The 17,238-nt window shown below is 33.2% G+C and overlaps 1 protein-coding gene across 29 annotated transcripts in view; it reads left to right on the top strand.

Moving 5' to 3' along the window:
- Positions 1-17,238, top strand: part of LOC111053197 (kinesin light chain) — a 168,291-nt gene that overhangs the window by 31,843 nt on the left and 119,210 nt on the right. For 10 of the 29 annotated variants that reach the window (XM_039438104.1, XM_039438087.1, XM_039438095.1 and 7 more), the window contains exon 2: positions 11,167-11,321. The exons of the other annotated variants lie outside the window; for them this stretch is intronic. In XM_039438104.1, the coding sequence (XP_039294038.1) occupies positions 11,293-11,321 (29 nt within the window). In that variant the 5' untranslated portion in view covers positions 11,167-11,292. The remainder of the gene's footprint in view (positions 1-11,166; positions 11,322-17,238) is intronic. 29 annotated transcript variants of the gene reach the window in all.

Below are 17,238 nucleotides of genomic sequence, written 5' to 3'. Positions count from 1 at the left end.
CAATATTGTTTTAAAATAGATTATTGATTTAGTTATTTTCTTCTCTCCCCCAGTTTGTTCTTGAAAGTCTTCTGCATTGATTAACCTTCTGCGTTGTTACTGAATTATTTTTCCTCAAATATTATCATTTTTTAAATTTATGGATGTTACTAGTTTTAGCATTCACACCTTGCTGCATAACACACTACTTTATAAATAATGTGATTTATTGTTACTAGCATATGTGATAGATGTATATTGAATGTTCTGCATACTATTTGCATATTTAATTCCATTATTATAATTCATTTTGTTCATTGGTGTTTCTCTAGCTGTAGGTTCTTCATGTACTCATAGTTTATAGTATTTATATTGTTTACAGATTACAATCATTCCATATTAATTTAGAATTAATTCCAGGAATGGATCCAACATATTTTACTTCTACTTTATAAATGCTCGTATTTCACAATACATAATTTAAGAATTGGATGCATTTTTAAACTGCAAGAGGTTCAATATGGTACTGGTAAACAATATTGCTGCGTACTTATTCACTTGTTAATCTCTATTTTATTTCAAATTATGGATAATTATTATGAATATCATTCACATTTTGTGACCGATCTCCAGCTTGAATGATATTGAACTTTGAAGCTTTATATATTGATAATGAAATTGAAGCAGAGGTTTTTAAGCACCAAAGTACGACGTACTTACGTAAAGTCCATCGGTAGCTGGTCGCAGCTCTTGAGACTTAATTTTACAATAATTGTTTTCTTTTTCAATTCAAAAATTAATTTATTTCGCACATCATAATACATTATTACAAAACATTGTAACTAGCTGAAAATATACTAATATACAAATATACAAAAAAATACTAATGAAAATCCACTTAGAAATAAAACTTTTTTTAACATTATTTGTTTTGCTTTAGAAGACAACAACATGAAACATTGAAGAATTTTGATTGATGTCCTTTATATTCATGTTATCAATTTTTTATTTAATCAGAAGAAGGTTCAATGGTTCAATTTATTTGCTCCATATTGACGGAAACTATCAATGTATTACTATATGTATCACAACTATTACAATCGCGGTGTAATTCTAGCAGAATAGTAAGTTGTCCATTGTTTTTTATCTTCAATCGTAGAGGCTACCTTTGTTTACTGACATCAATACTATAATTCAAGCTTGGTTGAAACCGCAATCACTTTATTTTTGTGGTTCAATTTGATATCACCTTGACTAGTTCAAATGCCGCACTGACAGGTTCTTGTATTATTTTACGTTTCCTTTCTGTTGGTTTGTTTTATATCCTCAACAGAAAAATGGTCAAATTACATTTTTTATAACTAATTTCAGAAATTTGATACTATTCGGCAAGATAATATCTATGAATGATAATAACTAGCGGTTTGAAATAGATACTGTATTGTAATCTTGGTTTGGTTCATCTTGAAACTAATCATATAATAGGTGTTTTAAAGTTGAGATATGTTTTCAATCCGGTAATAGATATTCATTAGGTTTCAAAGTCTTCGACATCTTGAGGGCATGACGAGGATAGATATCTTTATTACAGTATTTGAACACCTGTCAAAGTTGTATTAATACTGTATCTATTCTTGCAAATTATGCTTAATTTTTGACTCTTTGAACATCTGCTCTCCAAGAAGAGAGAATTTTGATATCTATTATTTGAAAAGAACGATGATAAAGATCCAATCAGAACACATTTTGGTGTTTTTATTCATGTTAGGAATTTTCATCAATCGAATTTAGAGGCATTGATCAAGATCCAATCAGAACACATTTTGGTGTTTTTATTCATCTTAGGAATTTTCATCAATGGAATTGAGGCATAGTTTGAGACATTGATATCTGATTAGTTCTCAATCAGGTACGGTAGTCTAGATTGATACAATGTGAAACAAAATATTAATTGAAAACATATAATATTTGAACTAATAGAATTACATCATTTTTCTGATACTAAAGCAATCTCTTGAGGAATATCCCCATTCTCAAAACCCTACATCAGATCGGTGATTTCTAGAACCCCTTTTCCATGTAATGGTAAATCTACGATTTGCTTAGGGCGTAACACTGATGCCAACCACCTCCCTCTTGCTAAAGGGTGTTACGTAATTTAAGGATGTTTGCTGAGTGGGTGTTGGTCTATAATTTCCAGCCACGGAAAACTTTGTGGCTTCTATTTTCATCCAGAATGCTTTTCCCTGTTTGAAAATTGTGTGTTGTCTGTTTTGAGAAGCGGACGGCTGACTGATGGCTACACAGCTCAATCGATTTCCAATCAACGCGATATGCTTCAACGACGATGTTTTGTAGTTGTTGTTTTTGTTGTAATCATTACAATGGTCCTCCATCTTGGAAAACTTTTCTAGGTGCTGTCGGGTATTGGGGTTAGTAGATGCAGCCTTAAAGTAGATGTGATACTTTATGGCTGTTTTCTTAGGATATAGTTAGGAATTGTTACTCTTTACGTTCAAACTTCTTCGATCACTGGCTTTACCCTTGTGGAGACCTGGAGAGTATTTCTTTCTTGAACTTACTGTATTTGTTTCTATCTCCGTGAACTTTGATATTTCTTGTGGAAAAATCAACTTAATTAGTCCAATAAAGATAGAAGTAGGGAACTCAAGAATATCTTTCCATTATCCAATTAAAACTGAAATCTTCATTAATTTCAAGATAGTTGTTGAATTAGTTTTTTTCAATTATAATGTCTCTCTAATGCTTGTTAAGAACAAATCCAGGGTATTCTTAATCCTTATTATCGTAAATTATTAAATATATGCACTCCAACTCAGATTTGTGAACGAGATATTCATAGTTCATAGATAGTCTGGATTAATTCTATCTGTTTAGTGTTACTTCTCAGCATGTATTATAGTTATAGAAATCCAGTCATTATGTCTCTATAAAATATTCTATACCTGAAGTTTTTATTGCATCGTGGTTCTTGTCATGCTATAGAAGATTGATAGAATGGATAGAACCATAGCTTCTTGAAGTGTTATTGAATCATATCATGAATTAAAAATTCTGCTTATGTTGGAATATGTGGCATGTCTTAGTTTCATTCTCTCTATTCAATGTTTATAGACCGGTGATATATTCCTACTTTTCACATTTTATTGTCTCTCTTTCTCGCATTTTTTCTTGTTCTGTTCCTTTACTTATTTGCTGAATGATTGATCGTCCAATTCTACATCTTTTATTTCTCTGCTCAAACCCACTCTCACATTCTCTCACTCTCTCAACTTTCACTTATTCACTCTCTTCCTCATCATATCTGATTTTCTCTAGCTTTTCCTCCTTTCTCTTAACTCATCCTTCCTTCCATTTCTGTTTTTATCACTTCCTTCCTTATCACTATAACCTTATCTTTCTCTTACTCTACCAATCTAGAACCCTAGAACACTTACATTTATCCTCCCACTTCCACACTATTCCTTATCTCTTAAAACCTCATCAACATTATCACTAATTTTTCATACACTCGTTTTTATTTTATCTTTCAGCTCCACTCCCAATCACAAAATTCATCTGCCTCTCCTTCATTGTTTTTCCCTCTTATTGTTTTCTTTTCTCTATCTTTTTCCTTCTTCAGCTCTAGACACGGTGCCTCCTTATTATATCCCTATCCTTATCTGTGCTACATTTTCTGTACTTCCTCTTCTTCTCATTCTTCTTCAAAAGCTTCATAGAATATCTAAGTGGATCTTCCTTCAAAAGGTTCACCTTCTCTCAATCACTCTCTTCTCTTTCTCTCTTGATCATCCATCTGGTTTCCCATTATAATTTCCCTTCATTACTTTGAAAACTATATCATCTCTGTTCTCCTCATCATCCTTATGCTTTCCCTATTCTAATTGAATGATAACACGCTATTCAATAGATGGGAGACGTTTAATATCTGTGGAAATTGAACGATTCAATTTGGTTCCACCCTGCAGGTCTCTTGATGATCATAATTGCTATTGTAATTAATTGTCTGCCAGAGATAGATAGCTAACTGGCTTCTTACTCTAATCGTGGGATGGGAGGTGGGCGCTAACTTACTCTTACTCCAAGCTGCTCTGTCTCACTTTAACCTAGTTACTCTCGAATAACTCTCTCTTACTATATACTATCAACTTACTCATTCACTCATTTCAACCCTAATAAGCTCTCTCTTAACTCACTCTCTCTTATTCTAACTCTAATTTACTCCCTCTTCCTACAACTCCAACTTATCCTCTCTTACTCTAACCCTGACTAACTCTCTCTTTCTTCAACTCCAACCCTAATAAGCTCTCTTCTATCAACTATAACTTACTCTCTCTTATTCCAACCCTAGCTTGCTCCCTCTTCCTACAACTACAACATATTACTCCAACCCTGATCAATTGTCTCTTTCTTCAATTTCAGTTTACCCTTTCGAATAACTCTCTCTTACTCCAACACTTACTATATACTATCAACTAACTCATTCACTCATTTCAACCCTAATAAGCTCTCTTCCACCAACTCTAACTTGCTCTCTCTGATTCTAACACTAACTTACTCCCTCTTCCTACAACTTCAACTTATCCTCTCTTACTCTAACCCTGACTAACTCTCTCTTTCTTCAACTCCAACCCTAATAAGCTCTCTCCCACCAACTATAACTTACTATCTCTTATTCTAACCCGTACTTACTCCCTCTTCCTACAGCTACAACATATTCTCTCTTACTGCAACCCTGATCAATTGTCTCTTTCTTCAATTTCAGTTTACCCTCTCTTACTTGAATTCATTCTCTCTTACTAGGCGGTCCGCCCTGATTAACTTGGAAATGACATCAGGATGCTTTATTGCTGGCAGAAGTTAGTGAACAGCAAGCTCCAGTTCATTAGTAGTAGTTTACAGGATGTTAGAATGTCTGTGATCGCGGTCTAACCCAGCCTGACACGGGTTAACAGAAACCTAGTGATCAGTTAGACTGTCGTTCTAGGGGTGTATGGAACACGGAATGTACCACATAACTATTGCTGTGATAGCTTATTGCTATCCTAATTGATATTGTTTGTGGTGGAAATGTAAGCGTATTTCGACATCTATCTCTACAACTGTATGTTGACAGTTTATGGGGCTGTTAGTAGTCCTAATTGTCCCATCACATGTAACTCCCAATAGATATGATACGTACTCACGATACATAGACCATAGCTGTCAAGTTAATCTTCTAACCACTGTACTAACTATTGCCTGGTTTTGATGGCGTTCCAAACTGTTCTGACACATTGGGATAATAGCATCTACAACACTATGATTTTATGTTGATTGGTACATTGTTAGATCTAATATTGCACAGTATAACTACGGTAATAGCTAATTGATATTGTCTGTGATTATCCGAGTATTGATTTGTTCAATCACTGTGGTAGCTTTAATGATCGTTTAATGTTATTGTCGTAAAATTATTTCTCACTTATTATCTGTTGAATAGTTGAAAATCGTAGGGTGTTCTCAAATATGTTCTAAGATAAAGCTCAGATTTTTCAGATCTTCATACTCTAAAAAAATGATTTTTACTATCCTGATTTGTTTTCTTCAAAATCTAGAAATAGTAATATAATTTTAAAATATATTTCTTATATGAAATTAAATGGAAATACTCTTCTTAAGGCATATATATACTCTTTATTATCTCTTATTGAAGAGGTTTCAAATATTCAATATACAAGCTAAGCTGGAGGATGCATTTTCTAGATTTGAATTCATAAATTGTATTGACATCAAATAAGTACTTTTATAGGAGAAGGAATCATCGCTCATTGGTACAAATCGATTTTGCTACATCTATGTGATACTTTATTTTCTTGATAAATTCATTCCTGTCAGTTTTTATTCTAAATCGAACACAATCCATTTTTTCGACAAAAATTGAAATGTCATTGCTATCAGAGAAATTTTGGTGTTTTGAATTCATATCTAGGCAATTTACGGCGTTTTCACTGCCGTTCGTTTTCCAGCGTTACAAATGTCGTGCATTGGTGCGGAGTAATTTTTCGACACTGCTTCAATCTATGCTGATTTGTAGTCAGGAGCGTATTTTTCAATTTGACGCTATCTGAAGTGAAATGTTTCCTGTGAGAGGAATTCAGGACATTTCGGTCACCCTCTTTCTCTCTGCTCATCTTCTCTTTCTCTCTTCTCCTCCTACTCCTCCTCCTCCTCTTCCAATCTCACTCTATGTCATTATATTTCTTTCCTCCTCTTTATTCTCCTTTCCACCTCATCTCCTTTCACTCATCTGCCCCCTCTTACTCTTCTAACTTTTCTTCACCTTTCATTCTCTCTGTCTTGTCTGACGCAATCCTCCCTATCTTTTTTCCTCTACCGTCCAAGTGAAATTGAGCCTTCAACACTTTAGTCCATTAATCATTGCCTTATCAACAGTTTCTAGAGAAAAAAACGGAATAAGTCTGACTGGATGTCCAAGCTGTTGCTTTGATACAGGCTCGACTTTGGATGGGTGACCGAGGGGGAAAAAATCTGCTACTATTTCCTAGGAGGGGAAGTTTGACTAATTTACTTACATCTGGTATACTTTGATATATCATTCTGTTCGACTCACAATATAGCAATGATAGACAGCTAGGAAATTGTGTATTTATTCTTACAATAAGGTAAATGATAGAGTGAGGGAAAATAAGTTAACCTTTGGCTATTCCTCTCCCTCTAATATTAGATAATATTACACATGTAGTACAAAATACTTCAAGTCTTTTAGTTCTTCACTTTACAAAATGTTCTCTTCAATTTATCAGTTTGCTCAGAAATAATTTATTTCAAAAGATCTAGTACAGTCAACTTTGTAGTGTTTCAATCAAAGAATTCATTAACTTTAAATTTTTATCTTTTTTTATAAATATGGAAGAATATTGCTAATTGATCAAATATTTTCGTATATTTCTAATAATGATGCTTGAAAGCGCTAAAGACCGGATAATGTGAAGAAATGTTGAATTGCCCATAAATAGTTTTCTTAAATTTGTATAAAATTGACCCAAGAGCGATGCTGTGTCAGCTATGAAGGATTTTAAGATTACTAGGGACAGGAAGCTCCAAAATATACAGAAAATTATGAAATCTTAGCTTTAAAGGATCTTGAGATCTACAAGAGACAAGTAGCTCCAAAATCCACGGAAAGTTATGAAATCTTCAAGTTTTCTAAAGTTCAAGGATTTCATTATAGACTGAGTCATAATAATAATTGAAGTACAGTAATTAAGATGAGTAAAGTGTAATTAATGATTAGGGTTTCAGATTGTAAATTTACTCCATTGAGACAATGAAAGCAAATAAATAGTCGTCCAATTATAGTTTTAAAAAAATACTGAAATAAATATAGGCTATTCTCTTCAAAAATTAAAGTAAAACTGTATCATTCATACAGTAGAGAAGGGGAATTAGAATAATTAAACCAATCAATCATCTGACCACCACGACGTAATTAAGTTGGAGTTGCCCAGGAAAATTCAATTACATCTTCAATTTGATATTGGTTAAAAATGTGTTGACAATGCGAAAGGCGCAAAATTGTGATGGAAAAAGAGCGAATTAGAAAAAAGAATATTAAAAAGGGAAAAGTTTGTAAAAGATTGAGAGGGGAAGGGAATGATAATATGAAAGTGAGAATGGAAACAGAATGGTATGGCAATGAAAATATAAATTGAATGGATGATAAACATCACTATCATCATCATCACTATAATAACATAATCACTTTGTAACAATCATAGATAGGAAACAATTCTTTCGGGCTATGATAAGCGTCATCATCACTATCATCAATAGAAAATATCTTCATGGCTTCGATGAATTATACTGTATTTTTGAATCATATAAATGATAATAAAGCAATCATCATATGAATGGGTGGAAGAAATCGGATTTATTGTTTGGAGGTCTTTGCAAATATTTTCTGAAAAAATCAGAGTTCCACAGCCGATCTGAGTTGGAGCTGCAGGACACGCATTGTGTGGGCCCTATGGGAATTACTGGCTCAACGAGTGGTCGTCACAATTGTTACCGAATCCAAAATTGAATCGCATGCACGATCTCGAATCATCATCATCATCATCATCCAATCCAATTTAAAATCCGCTCTTGTCTCTTCCATTTCCATCCGGATGCTGTAACTTTGAACTGTCATAATTTCTCATCGACAACATCAATAGTTTCCATTCGTCTAATACTGACAGTTTTAAGTGAATCACACTCTACGCACGCTATGTTGGCCATCACTTTAAACTGTTGGCATTCTTTGTGAAAATTATCAGTGCTTCTCATTGAAGTAATGCTGACAGTTTTAAGTGAATCTTGCCTTGTTGACCAGCTTTGTTCAAATAACCGTCGTATAATGACGCAAGTTTGGAGATTGTTTTCTAAATATCCATTGGCCTCATATCTCTGCAGTTGATGAGTGCTTTGTTTTCTAGTATGTGTGTTTTACATTTTTTGAGTTGGATTTTCGCTCGTTAGGTTCATTGTCGCATTGGTTATTGTAACTAGAAAATAGTTATCTACTTTATGAATGTCATAAATAATATAAATGAAGAAGTCTAGTGATGAATGGTTTGTGAATCTGATAACACTGTAATTCCACGTTTTTTGAAGTAATTGAGTGAGTAATAGATGAAGTGATAAGCATAACCTATTTTTGAACTAGTTCTATCAAAATTTGGGGAAGAAACAGTTTCGGGCTTCGAACCTGTTCTTCGTCTCCCAATCATTCATAATTAGTTATGTATGGATGTTTCAATAAATGAATAAAAAAATTGAGGATCAATTGTGATCTTTTAATGTATTTTACGGCTGTTTTTTTAAATTGAGGATCAATTGTGATCTTTTAATGTATTTTACGGCTGTTTTTTATAATGGGGTTATAATCATGTCTCATCATAACTAATCCAATTATATTGATCCCTTGTCATCTTGTATGAATCAATTTGAAGATAGTGGTGATTTGGGAATTGAGTGTGAAGTCGACTTAAAAAGCTTATTTATTTCATCTCTGGGAATAAATTTATCAGAATCGAAGTAAAACAAAGCTTATTGAAAGAGGAAGTAAATTGAAAGAATAATTAAGTTATTTTGTTGAGTAAAATAAAATCATCATGTTCGAGTTTTGAGTGAAATTGTAGATTCCGATTTGACCGTCGTCAAATGTTGTTGGGAAAAAATCCATTATAATTTTTCAATATAATAATTTTTTTCTGAAATAATTGGAAATTTTATCAATTAGAATTATTAAATAGATCTGTTGTCATTACAATCTTGTGCTAAAAGCCACCGTATAACTATTTGATTTGATCAGTTCCGTCAGCATGATGAGGTGCATTTGAGAATACAAACACCCAAAGCATTTTCCATTCCATTTTTTTTCCTTACTGTTTCATTAGCTGTTAGTAAATAATGAATTTTCATTCAACGAGTTTATGTCATTTCGGAGCTTGTTAAGAGTGAGTTAGGGCTCATGAACTCGATTTTCCTCTCCCATTCAGAAGCTCGTTCATTATATCTCGTACTGAAAAAAGTCCATTAGCTTATTGCGTTCATAGAATCCTATTACTTTCTCAACCAATTTCCAACATTCATCCAGTTTGGTGTATTGGACAGTTTCCATAACATTAATATACGTACGTCTCGAACGTTAATTTTTATTGAGGTAGATAAACTCATGGACTAGGAATCAATGAAATCGATCAATTATTAATACTGTAGTTTGTTGTTGTATTTTTACTTGATGAATAAATAAACTTTCTTAATCTAACAATAACTTTAAATAATAAACATAGTGGTTGAATTAATTTCTCATAGTCTATTTTGTTCATCGGTGAAAATGTTGAAAATCCATTTTAAAATGTTGTAAATAAAATTCAAATCACTTTTGATGTTTTGATTCAGCTCTTGTGTAGGCATGAGAATAATACTATTGTTATGTCTATAGTCATACCAGTATCTGTGCATCATGCATGACCCCAGTTGAATAAATTATGTCATCAGTCATCGGCAATTTCATTGCATCACTAGTTTCCTGTTCACGATGTAAAATATAGAATTGACATCATGGTTTGTTTTTCTCCATTTCGAGTAGTGTCTATCATCTCTCATTACTGTTTTTGTATAATATTTTTCACTACAACATGTTAAATTAATACTTGAGCTCTATAAAAACAGTCGTTAGGTCATGTCATTGATCAGGTGCGAGCTGAAAACTCTGACACCAGACCTTGACCAGCCAGTCCACACGATATTATTATTCTCTTCTATTTCACTATCCATGTCGAACTGCAAGTTAATAATTCGTTTGAACTATTTTGACGACACTACAGACTGATTTTTGAATAATAGTTTTGAAAAAACTAGTACTCATGTGTGGAGCGCTTTCGGATTTTTTAAAATTCGTTTTCAACACTCTTATTATAAAAATAAACTTCAACAGAATAACCAATAATTTTCAAGAGCAGAAGTAACATGTCTTGAATGTCCTCTGTAAAATAATACATACCATTACATCTAATCGTAAATAAATTCCTTATTGGACAAAGTTAGGCTCAACTCACACTTACGCGACTCAGGTCGAGAAGACACTCGACTCTAGTCGACAGCATGTGTTTCCAAATGGTGACACTCAGACCAGTCGATTCTAGTCTCGGCGACTGTCACCATTTGAAAACACATGCTCTCGACTAGAGTCGAATCTCTTCTCAACCTGAGTCGCGTAAGTGTGAGTTGAGCCTAACTTCAGATTATAATTTCAAATTGTTATAAGATACTATGTTGTTGAAATTAAATTATTTTAAAATGATGAAAATACTTTCTTATTATACGTTTTGAAAATTAAAAACATCACCCGAAAAATACAGTTTTCCAAATCCATTTATTCATGAACAGTATTTATATTTCTGTCTTCTCATTGTTTGTCATGAATTGTGTAAATTAGTTTGTATATTTATGTTAGCTTTTTGGACATCATCATGTGTATATATTATGTGTGTTGTGCAGCATTCGTGAATGTTATTATTTTCTGTGCTCATCTATGTCATTACTATTTTCCTTTCCCCGTCATTCTTATCTTCTTTCTTTCTATTCATTTTCATCATACTTTGTGTTTCACCTAAGATCTTCATTGGTGTTCATAAAAAGAAAACTGTGGTGTTTGTGGTGGTGGTGGTGACATTGTTGTTACTTGGTGATGGTACTGAAAGTTTGTGTCAACAATTCTAAAGTTTCCATGTCCAACGCAGCATGTCAAAAACTATAAATGCATACCGTGTGTAAGTTACCAAAACTATTTCACTTTTATAGTTTTTGTGTTTGAATTGTTGTTGATTCTCTCATTGAGTTCTCACTCTCGCCATTAGTTTATCACTAACTTGTTTGTTAATATTATCCGTTCTTCATTTTCAAATTTTATTTCTCATTCTAAAATTCACTTTGTCGCTTCTGTATCACTTGTTATATTGTTGTTTTTGGCGGCTGTAGACTTCCTTCATACTTTCTTGTATTTTTACGGTGATATCCACTTAGATTTCATACTCATGATTTACTACTTTAACGTTCTGAAATGTAAATAATCATTTTAATCATTACAAATGCCCAGAAGACGCTACTTTGAGAATTTCAGCAAATACACCTGAAATTGATATACTGTAGAGTACAGTAAGTTTGAAATGAAAGAAAAAAGTAAAATTTGATTGAATTTATGTAAATTATATTTATTTTTTACATTCTATATTGAATTAGTGATTTTTTTAAATTCAAACAATTTTTTTAGATTCAAATAGTATAGATTCCTCATAAAATTCGACTGATTGCTCCTGTAAATTGCTTGCTTTCTCACATGTATATTGTATAAATAGACCTAATTGATATTTGCTCTGCTACTCCAAAGGTGCGTACAGATTTACGCGCCGCGAACATGAGAAATTCACTTTTATTCAGCTGATGACAAGCTTTTTATATCTATGTCTTATACCGTTTCTGTGAAAATACAGATATAGTCAGCTGATTAAAAGTGAATTGCTCTAAATCTAAAGGTGCGTACAGATTTACGCGCCGCGAACATGAGCAATTCACTTTTATTCAGCTGATGACAAGCTTTTTATATCTATATCTTATACCGTTTCTGTAAAATACAGATATAGTCAGCTGATTAAAAGTGAATTGCTCATGTTCGCGGCGCGTAAATCTGTACGCACCTTTAGATTGATTTCAATGGAATAAAATATAATTCATGTATTTATATCCTTTTCAAAGATGACCAACTATATTCAAACATCACAGTATTATACTATCGTCAACTTATTGCATATAATTGCTCCTAATAATGATAATTTTCGCCAAAATGTTTGGTGGCCCACTTGAAAGAATCTGTATTAACAAATTTCAAATATCTGTATTATAGATTAACAAATTTATGTGTCATAAAAACATATATAATATGAATTGAATATAGAAAATAATGAAATAGAATAAAGTTTTCGTGATACAGGACACGTTTTTCGGGTGACTAGTGATTGAATCGGATTCAGGGTGCATTTCCATGTTCTCTTCCAGAGGCAAACTCACGTCTGTGGGTTCAACTACTCGTACGAATTGCTGAGATGTCTGTCTGCTTTTTAACGAGATTCGAACACGCTTCTTCCATATTTTGCCCACGGCGAAACGATCGCTCGGCTCCATCATTTCTTTTTTATATCTGCTTTCAATATTCTCGTTTATCTTTCGCCCATATCATCACTAACATGTAGTCCATATCTCATATTTCACATCTTCGTTCCATATTTTTTTGTCATTTTCAATATCTTCTTATATGTACTGTAGCTGTCGGCTTTTCTAGTCAAATGCTGAGGGATGTTCATTGCCAAAAGTGATTTGAAAAAATGTGATCTATAAATGAGAGTTGATTAGACTGGAATGTATTTGATGAATTGATTGTAATGCTTAAATTCATTGTCTCTATTCTGCTGCGCATTGTCATAGTTTCCAGTGCTCTGATCATCCTGTGAATGAATATTAGAGAGTGAATTCCTGTTCAGTACCATATTTTCTTGAAATGTATGAATTAATTTTATATATATAAAAAAACAAATTTTGTATAGTAATGAAGGTGATTTATTATTAAGTACAGTAGTAGATATTCGAGGTTGAGTGGTAGAGAGGACTTGAAAGTCCTAACTCCGCCCAATAATTTTTTTTTCATTTTCATATTCAAGTTTTGCATTTTTTAATTAGAGGGTGAGCACGTGTAATAAAAATAAGTGTGAAATTCAAAGATTTATTTTCTTGAAATTCTTAACAAATCGATCGTCTTTGAAAAGAAATCATATTCATTAGAATAAAATTTTGACAGAGTTCATAATCAACTATGTTGAACGTATTGATTAATGTCGTTATTGAATGATAACTTGAGTGAAAAAGTGCGTAACCTCGAAAGATCACTACTTTACCAAAGTATAATCAGTACCTAACTAGCTCATTATTGAATGGATGTATTGATTCAAAACTGAAGTAAATTGTTAGTTTTGGCATTTTCTGCAGTCAATGAATTATTATTTTTCCTTCAAGCCCAAAAGATTAAAATCTATAATATATTAATAATTTTCATCTGCTGGTTCATTTAAATTTCCAATTAATTATCAACTTTTAATTTAATTTTATTCTTTTAAGTTTAAGTCTTCGTTCGACAAAAAGGCGAAGAAATTATTCCTCACTCTGCAACTGAATTTTCTTACAAAATGTCATCCGTTTCACGATTATATTTATTTACAACCGTACAAAATATCATTAGGAACTCTCTAACGTAAAAGCTATACCTCGGAAATGTCAATGAAGAGTATTGGAAGCCATTAGCGTAGTACTTGGCGCTGATATCTAATTCATAGCTGCTAAATTCCACAAGATTTTCCGTTGCGAGAGTTTCACGAGACACGGTGTTATTGAATTCCGCCGGGTTCATTCAGGGCAGAGACAGGGCAGGGCACGGCACAGTGTTCCTCCCTCGCTAATGCGTTACTCTTCAGAAAGGCATTAATATTGGATGATGTTCAAGCTGTGATGATTATGGTAATGTTGGTTCAGAATCTCATGACGATCATGTTGATTTAAAAGCTCTTGAATGATGGTAATGTTGATTTAAAAGCTTGCGATGATGATGATGTAAGCACATTAATTTCCCTCTAGTCAGTTTGTTCCAAATTTCCTCATGAATTTTGTCGTAGAATGTTATTGTCCTTGTTCATTGAACGTTTAAAATTTTGATTGATTTATCTTCACATGAATTGAGCTAAAGTGAATGTCAGGCAATCTTGAAGATCTTCAGTTGACACCATCTATTTTTCATCATTTCAAAATTGAAAATTTAATCTATATTTTCCATTATCATTGAACAAATACTTCTGAGGATATGGCCATAATTACTACGCTATGAGGCATGTGGAAAAAGTAATGATTCATATGAAGAATTTTTGTGGTTTGTTTTTATAAGTTTATATTTTGCCAAACAACAATGCTTTACTCATCAAAGTAGTCTCCTTGATATTCAAGAAGGGATGGAATTGTAAAAATTTTCAACTTGTTGGTCTCAGTCTTTCTAATGTTTTCAAAAGTTCAGAAACAATGATGTCCTGAGGTCAAAATACCCTAAAACATGCTTCAAAAAAGGAAAAATCGCAACTGTTTCCATCTTGTAATTTCTGATACATTGAAGAATCCCTTTCGAGCCTCAATTCATACTATATTTTACCAATATTGAATGTTTAAGGACAGAGTTGATCTATATAAGCACTAAAATAATAAACCTTATTCCGGACCACTTCCTCATAGACTTTAAGATTAGTAGAAAAACTAAACTAGAAATAAAAACCTGGACATACAGTAACTTTTTCTTCCATATCGACGTATGAATCTCGGGATTTTTGCTCAAACTACTGTTTGCAAGGCCAATTCTTTTAGAGACATTTGTTAAAGTGGGCTCGTTTACATTTTTTGCACTTTTTTTTCTCCTTTTCTCTTTTTTCCTTCTTTCTTCTCCTTTTCACCCTTCATTCCTTACTTTTATACCCTCTACCTGCCTATTACATGGGAAACCATAGTTGGCTAGGTATTTTCCTCCTTTCTTTCTTTTCAGCACACCCCGCCATGAAGCCTGTTTTTATATTTTATTAGAAATTTATTCTTGTTAGTGATTTTTTTTGTGTTTTGATTTCTTTTATGTATAGTGTATTGTGTTGATTTCTAATAAAATTGATCGATATTCAATTGAATTGAAAGGTTAATTTCAGGTAAACGACAGTGAATCTGCGCAAAACCCCAAAATCGTTTCTCAACCGATCATTTTCTCCCGGAGTATTTTCAATCACAATTTTCCCTCTTCAGCAGTATTGGATTTAGGTACCACTACCATGCTGAAAAGTTGGATCTCTCGTAAATTCAGTTAGCTCAGCTCTTGCCGTTTACCTTAATTTGATCAACTGAAAGGGGAACGAATCTCTCACCGCTGACCAACCCAAATTGCTAAACTTGCAGTTATAATGAGCAATACACGAGAGGAAGACTTGACCAATGATGTCGATACAAGAGACCACCGAAATCTAGTTGTGTCAGCACTTCTTGATTACACGCCTGTAATAATTTATCTATCCTTTCCCTCTACCAAACCTTATTTGACCATTTCTCATCTTCTCTTATCTCGCTCTCTTCCTCCTCTCTCCCCATCCTCACAAATTCTCTCTTCTGTGTGACTTGGGTAAAGTCCCTTCTCTTCTCATTTCCTGGCCATTCACTGTTCCACCTCAATTTATTTATTCATGTTGTATTCAGGAAGACATTTCAAGTATGAAGCTTACTGTACAAAACTGCTTCTAAGTATTATAGTAATTTGGGATACAATTATGGCTTCCATGCAGTTGAAACGTGAATATATATCCCAAAATTTCATAATGATTATATTATAGATATACCTTTAGATGCTTTGCGTACTTAGATATGAGTACAGTAAAAAGTGTTGAAAACGTAAGTTTCTGAGACTCTTGTTAATATTTTGTCAATAAAAATGTCTTCGCTGCAAAATTATTCTTCACTCACAATCACTAATTCAAATAGCACCACAACACACTAAGGCTCGGTTGCACAAAAGCCGGTTAAATTTTAATCGTGATTTATTTCACGAGAACCAATCAGAGAAGGCGTTTTTGAAAAAATAGCTTCTCTATTAGTTTTCGTAGAATTAATCACGATTAAAATTTTACCGACTTTTGTGCAACCGGCATTAATTAGTGATTCCCGAATTTTAAGTCTATCAGTATTGTACTAAAAATGATGAAACTAAAATTGGTTGTTCACTTTTTCACATAGACATCTCGTATTCGATAATTTGAATAATCAATTATCCAATTAAGTGCAATACTCTACTCCATGTGTCTATACTCAAATCAGTCTAAAAATACAATTCTAACTCCACAAGAAAAGATGATTTTGATGAATCGATGAATTTGCTAATATTACATTATTTGTTGATCCTCCAATTATTGTAAAGAAATGAAATGAATGTTCTACTCTGAAGTAGAGTTGCAGTATTCTACATAGAAACGTAACTTTTTCTCTCTCAGAAGAAAAGTACATTTGACCTACTCCTTGTCGAACAGTTTTCCATCATCTAGAAAAGTGAACCCTTCGTGCTCTCTCACTTCCACTTTCCAGCTCTCGAATCCGTACTTGCTTTGGCAAAAGAGAGAAGTGAAGGCAATAAATTTGCTGAACCTGGCGAGTCGTGTGACTGGTCTCAATTAAAAGTTTTCCTGTTTCATTTAGAATCGGGCACGCATCCTGAGGGAAACTTTTTGAAAAGTAACCCGGAAGTGGTGCATCTTCCCTTTCTTTGAAATGTTGAGAGGAGCTCTCCAACCTTTTCCAATCTCTAATTCTTTTTTGCTTCAAACGGGAAATTGCAAACTCACCTCCAGCGCCAGCGGTGGTGATTGTGGTTGTTGGGGAAGTCTTATTTCCTCTCCGTTCATGTATTTTGGCCTTTGAAAACCCTGGAAATTACCCTTTTTTTAAGTGAAAAGTCTGTTTATCCTGATCTGTCTGTTTATCCGGTTCACTTTGTAATTTTTCTCTTGTGAGAAGACTATGGGGCTACGCTCCCCAAAAAATAATATTCAATAAACGCCTAGTATGTACTGGTATAGT

This window comes from Nilaparvata lugens, chromosome 11, assembly GCF_014356525.2.
Source record: "Nilaparvata lugens isolate BPH chromosome 11, ASM1435652v1, whole genome shotgun sequence".
NCBI lineage: Eukaryota > Metazoa > Arthropoda > Insecta > Hemiptera > Delphacidae > Nilaparvata > Nilaparvata lugens.
This window is presented reverse-complemented; position numbering and strand designations above follow the sequence as displayed.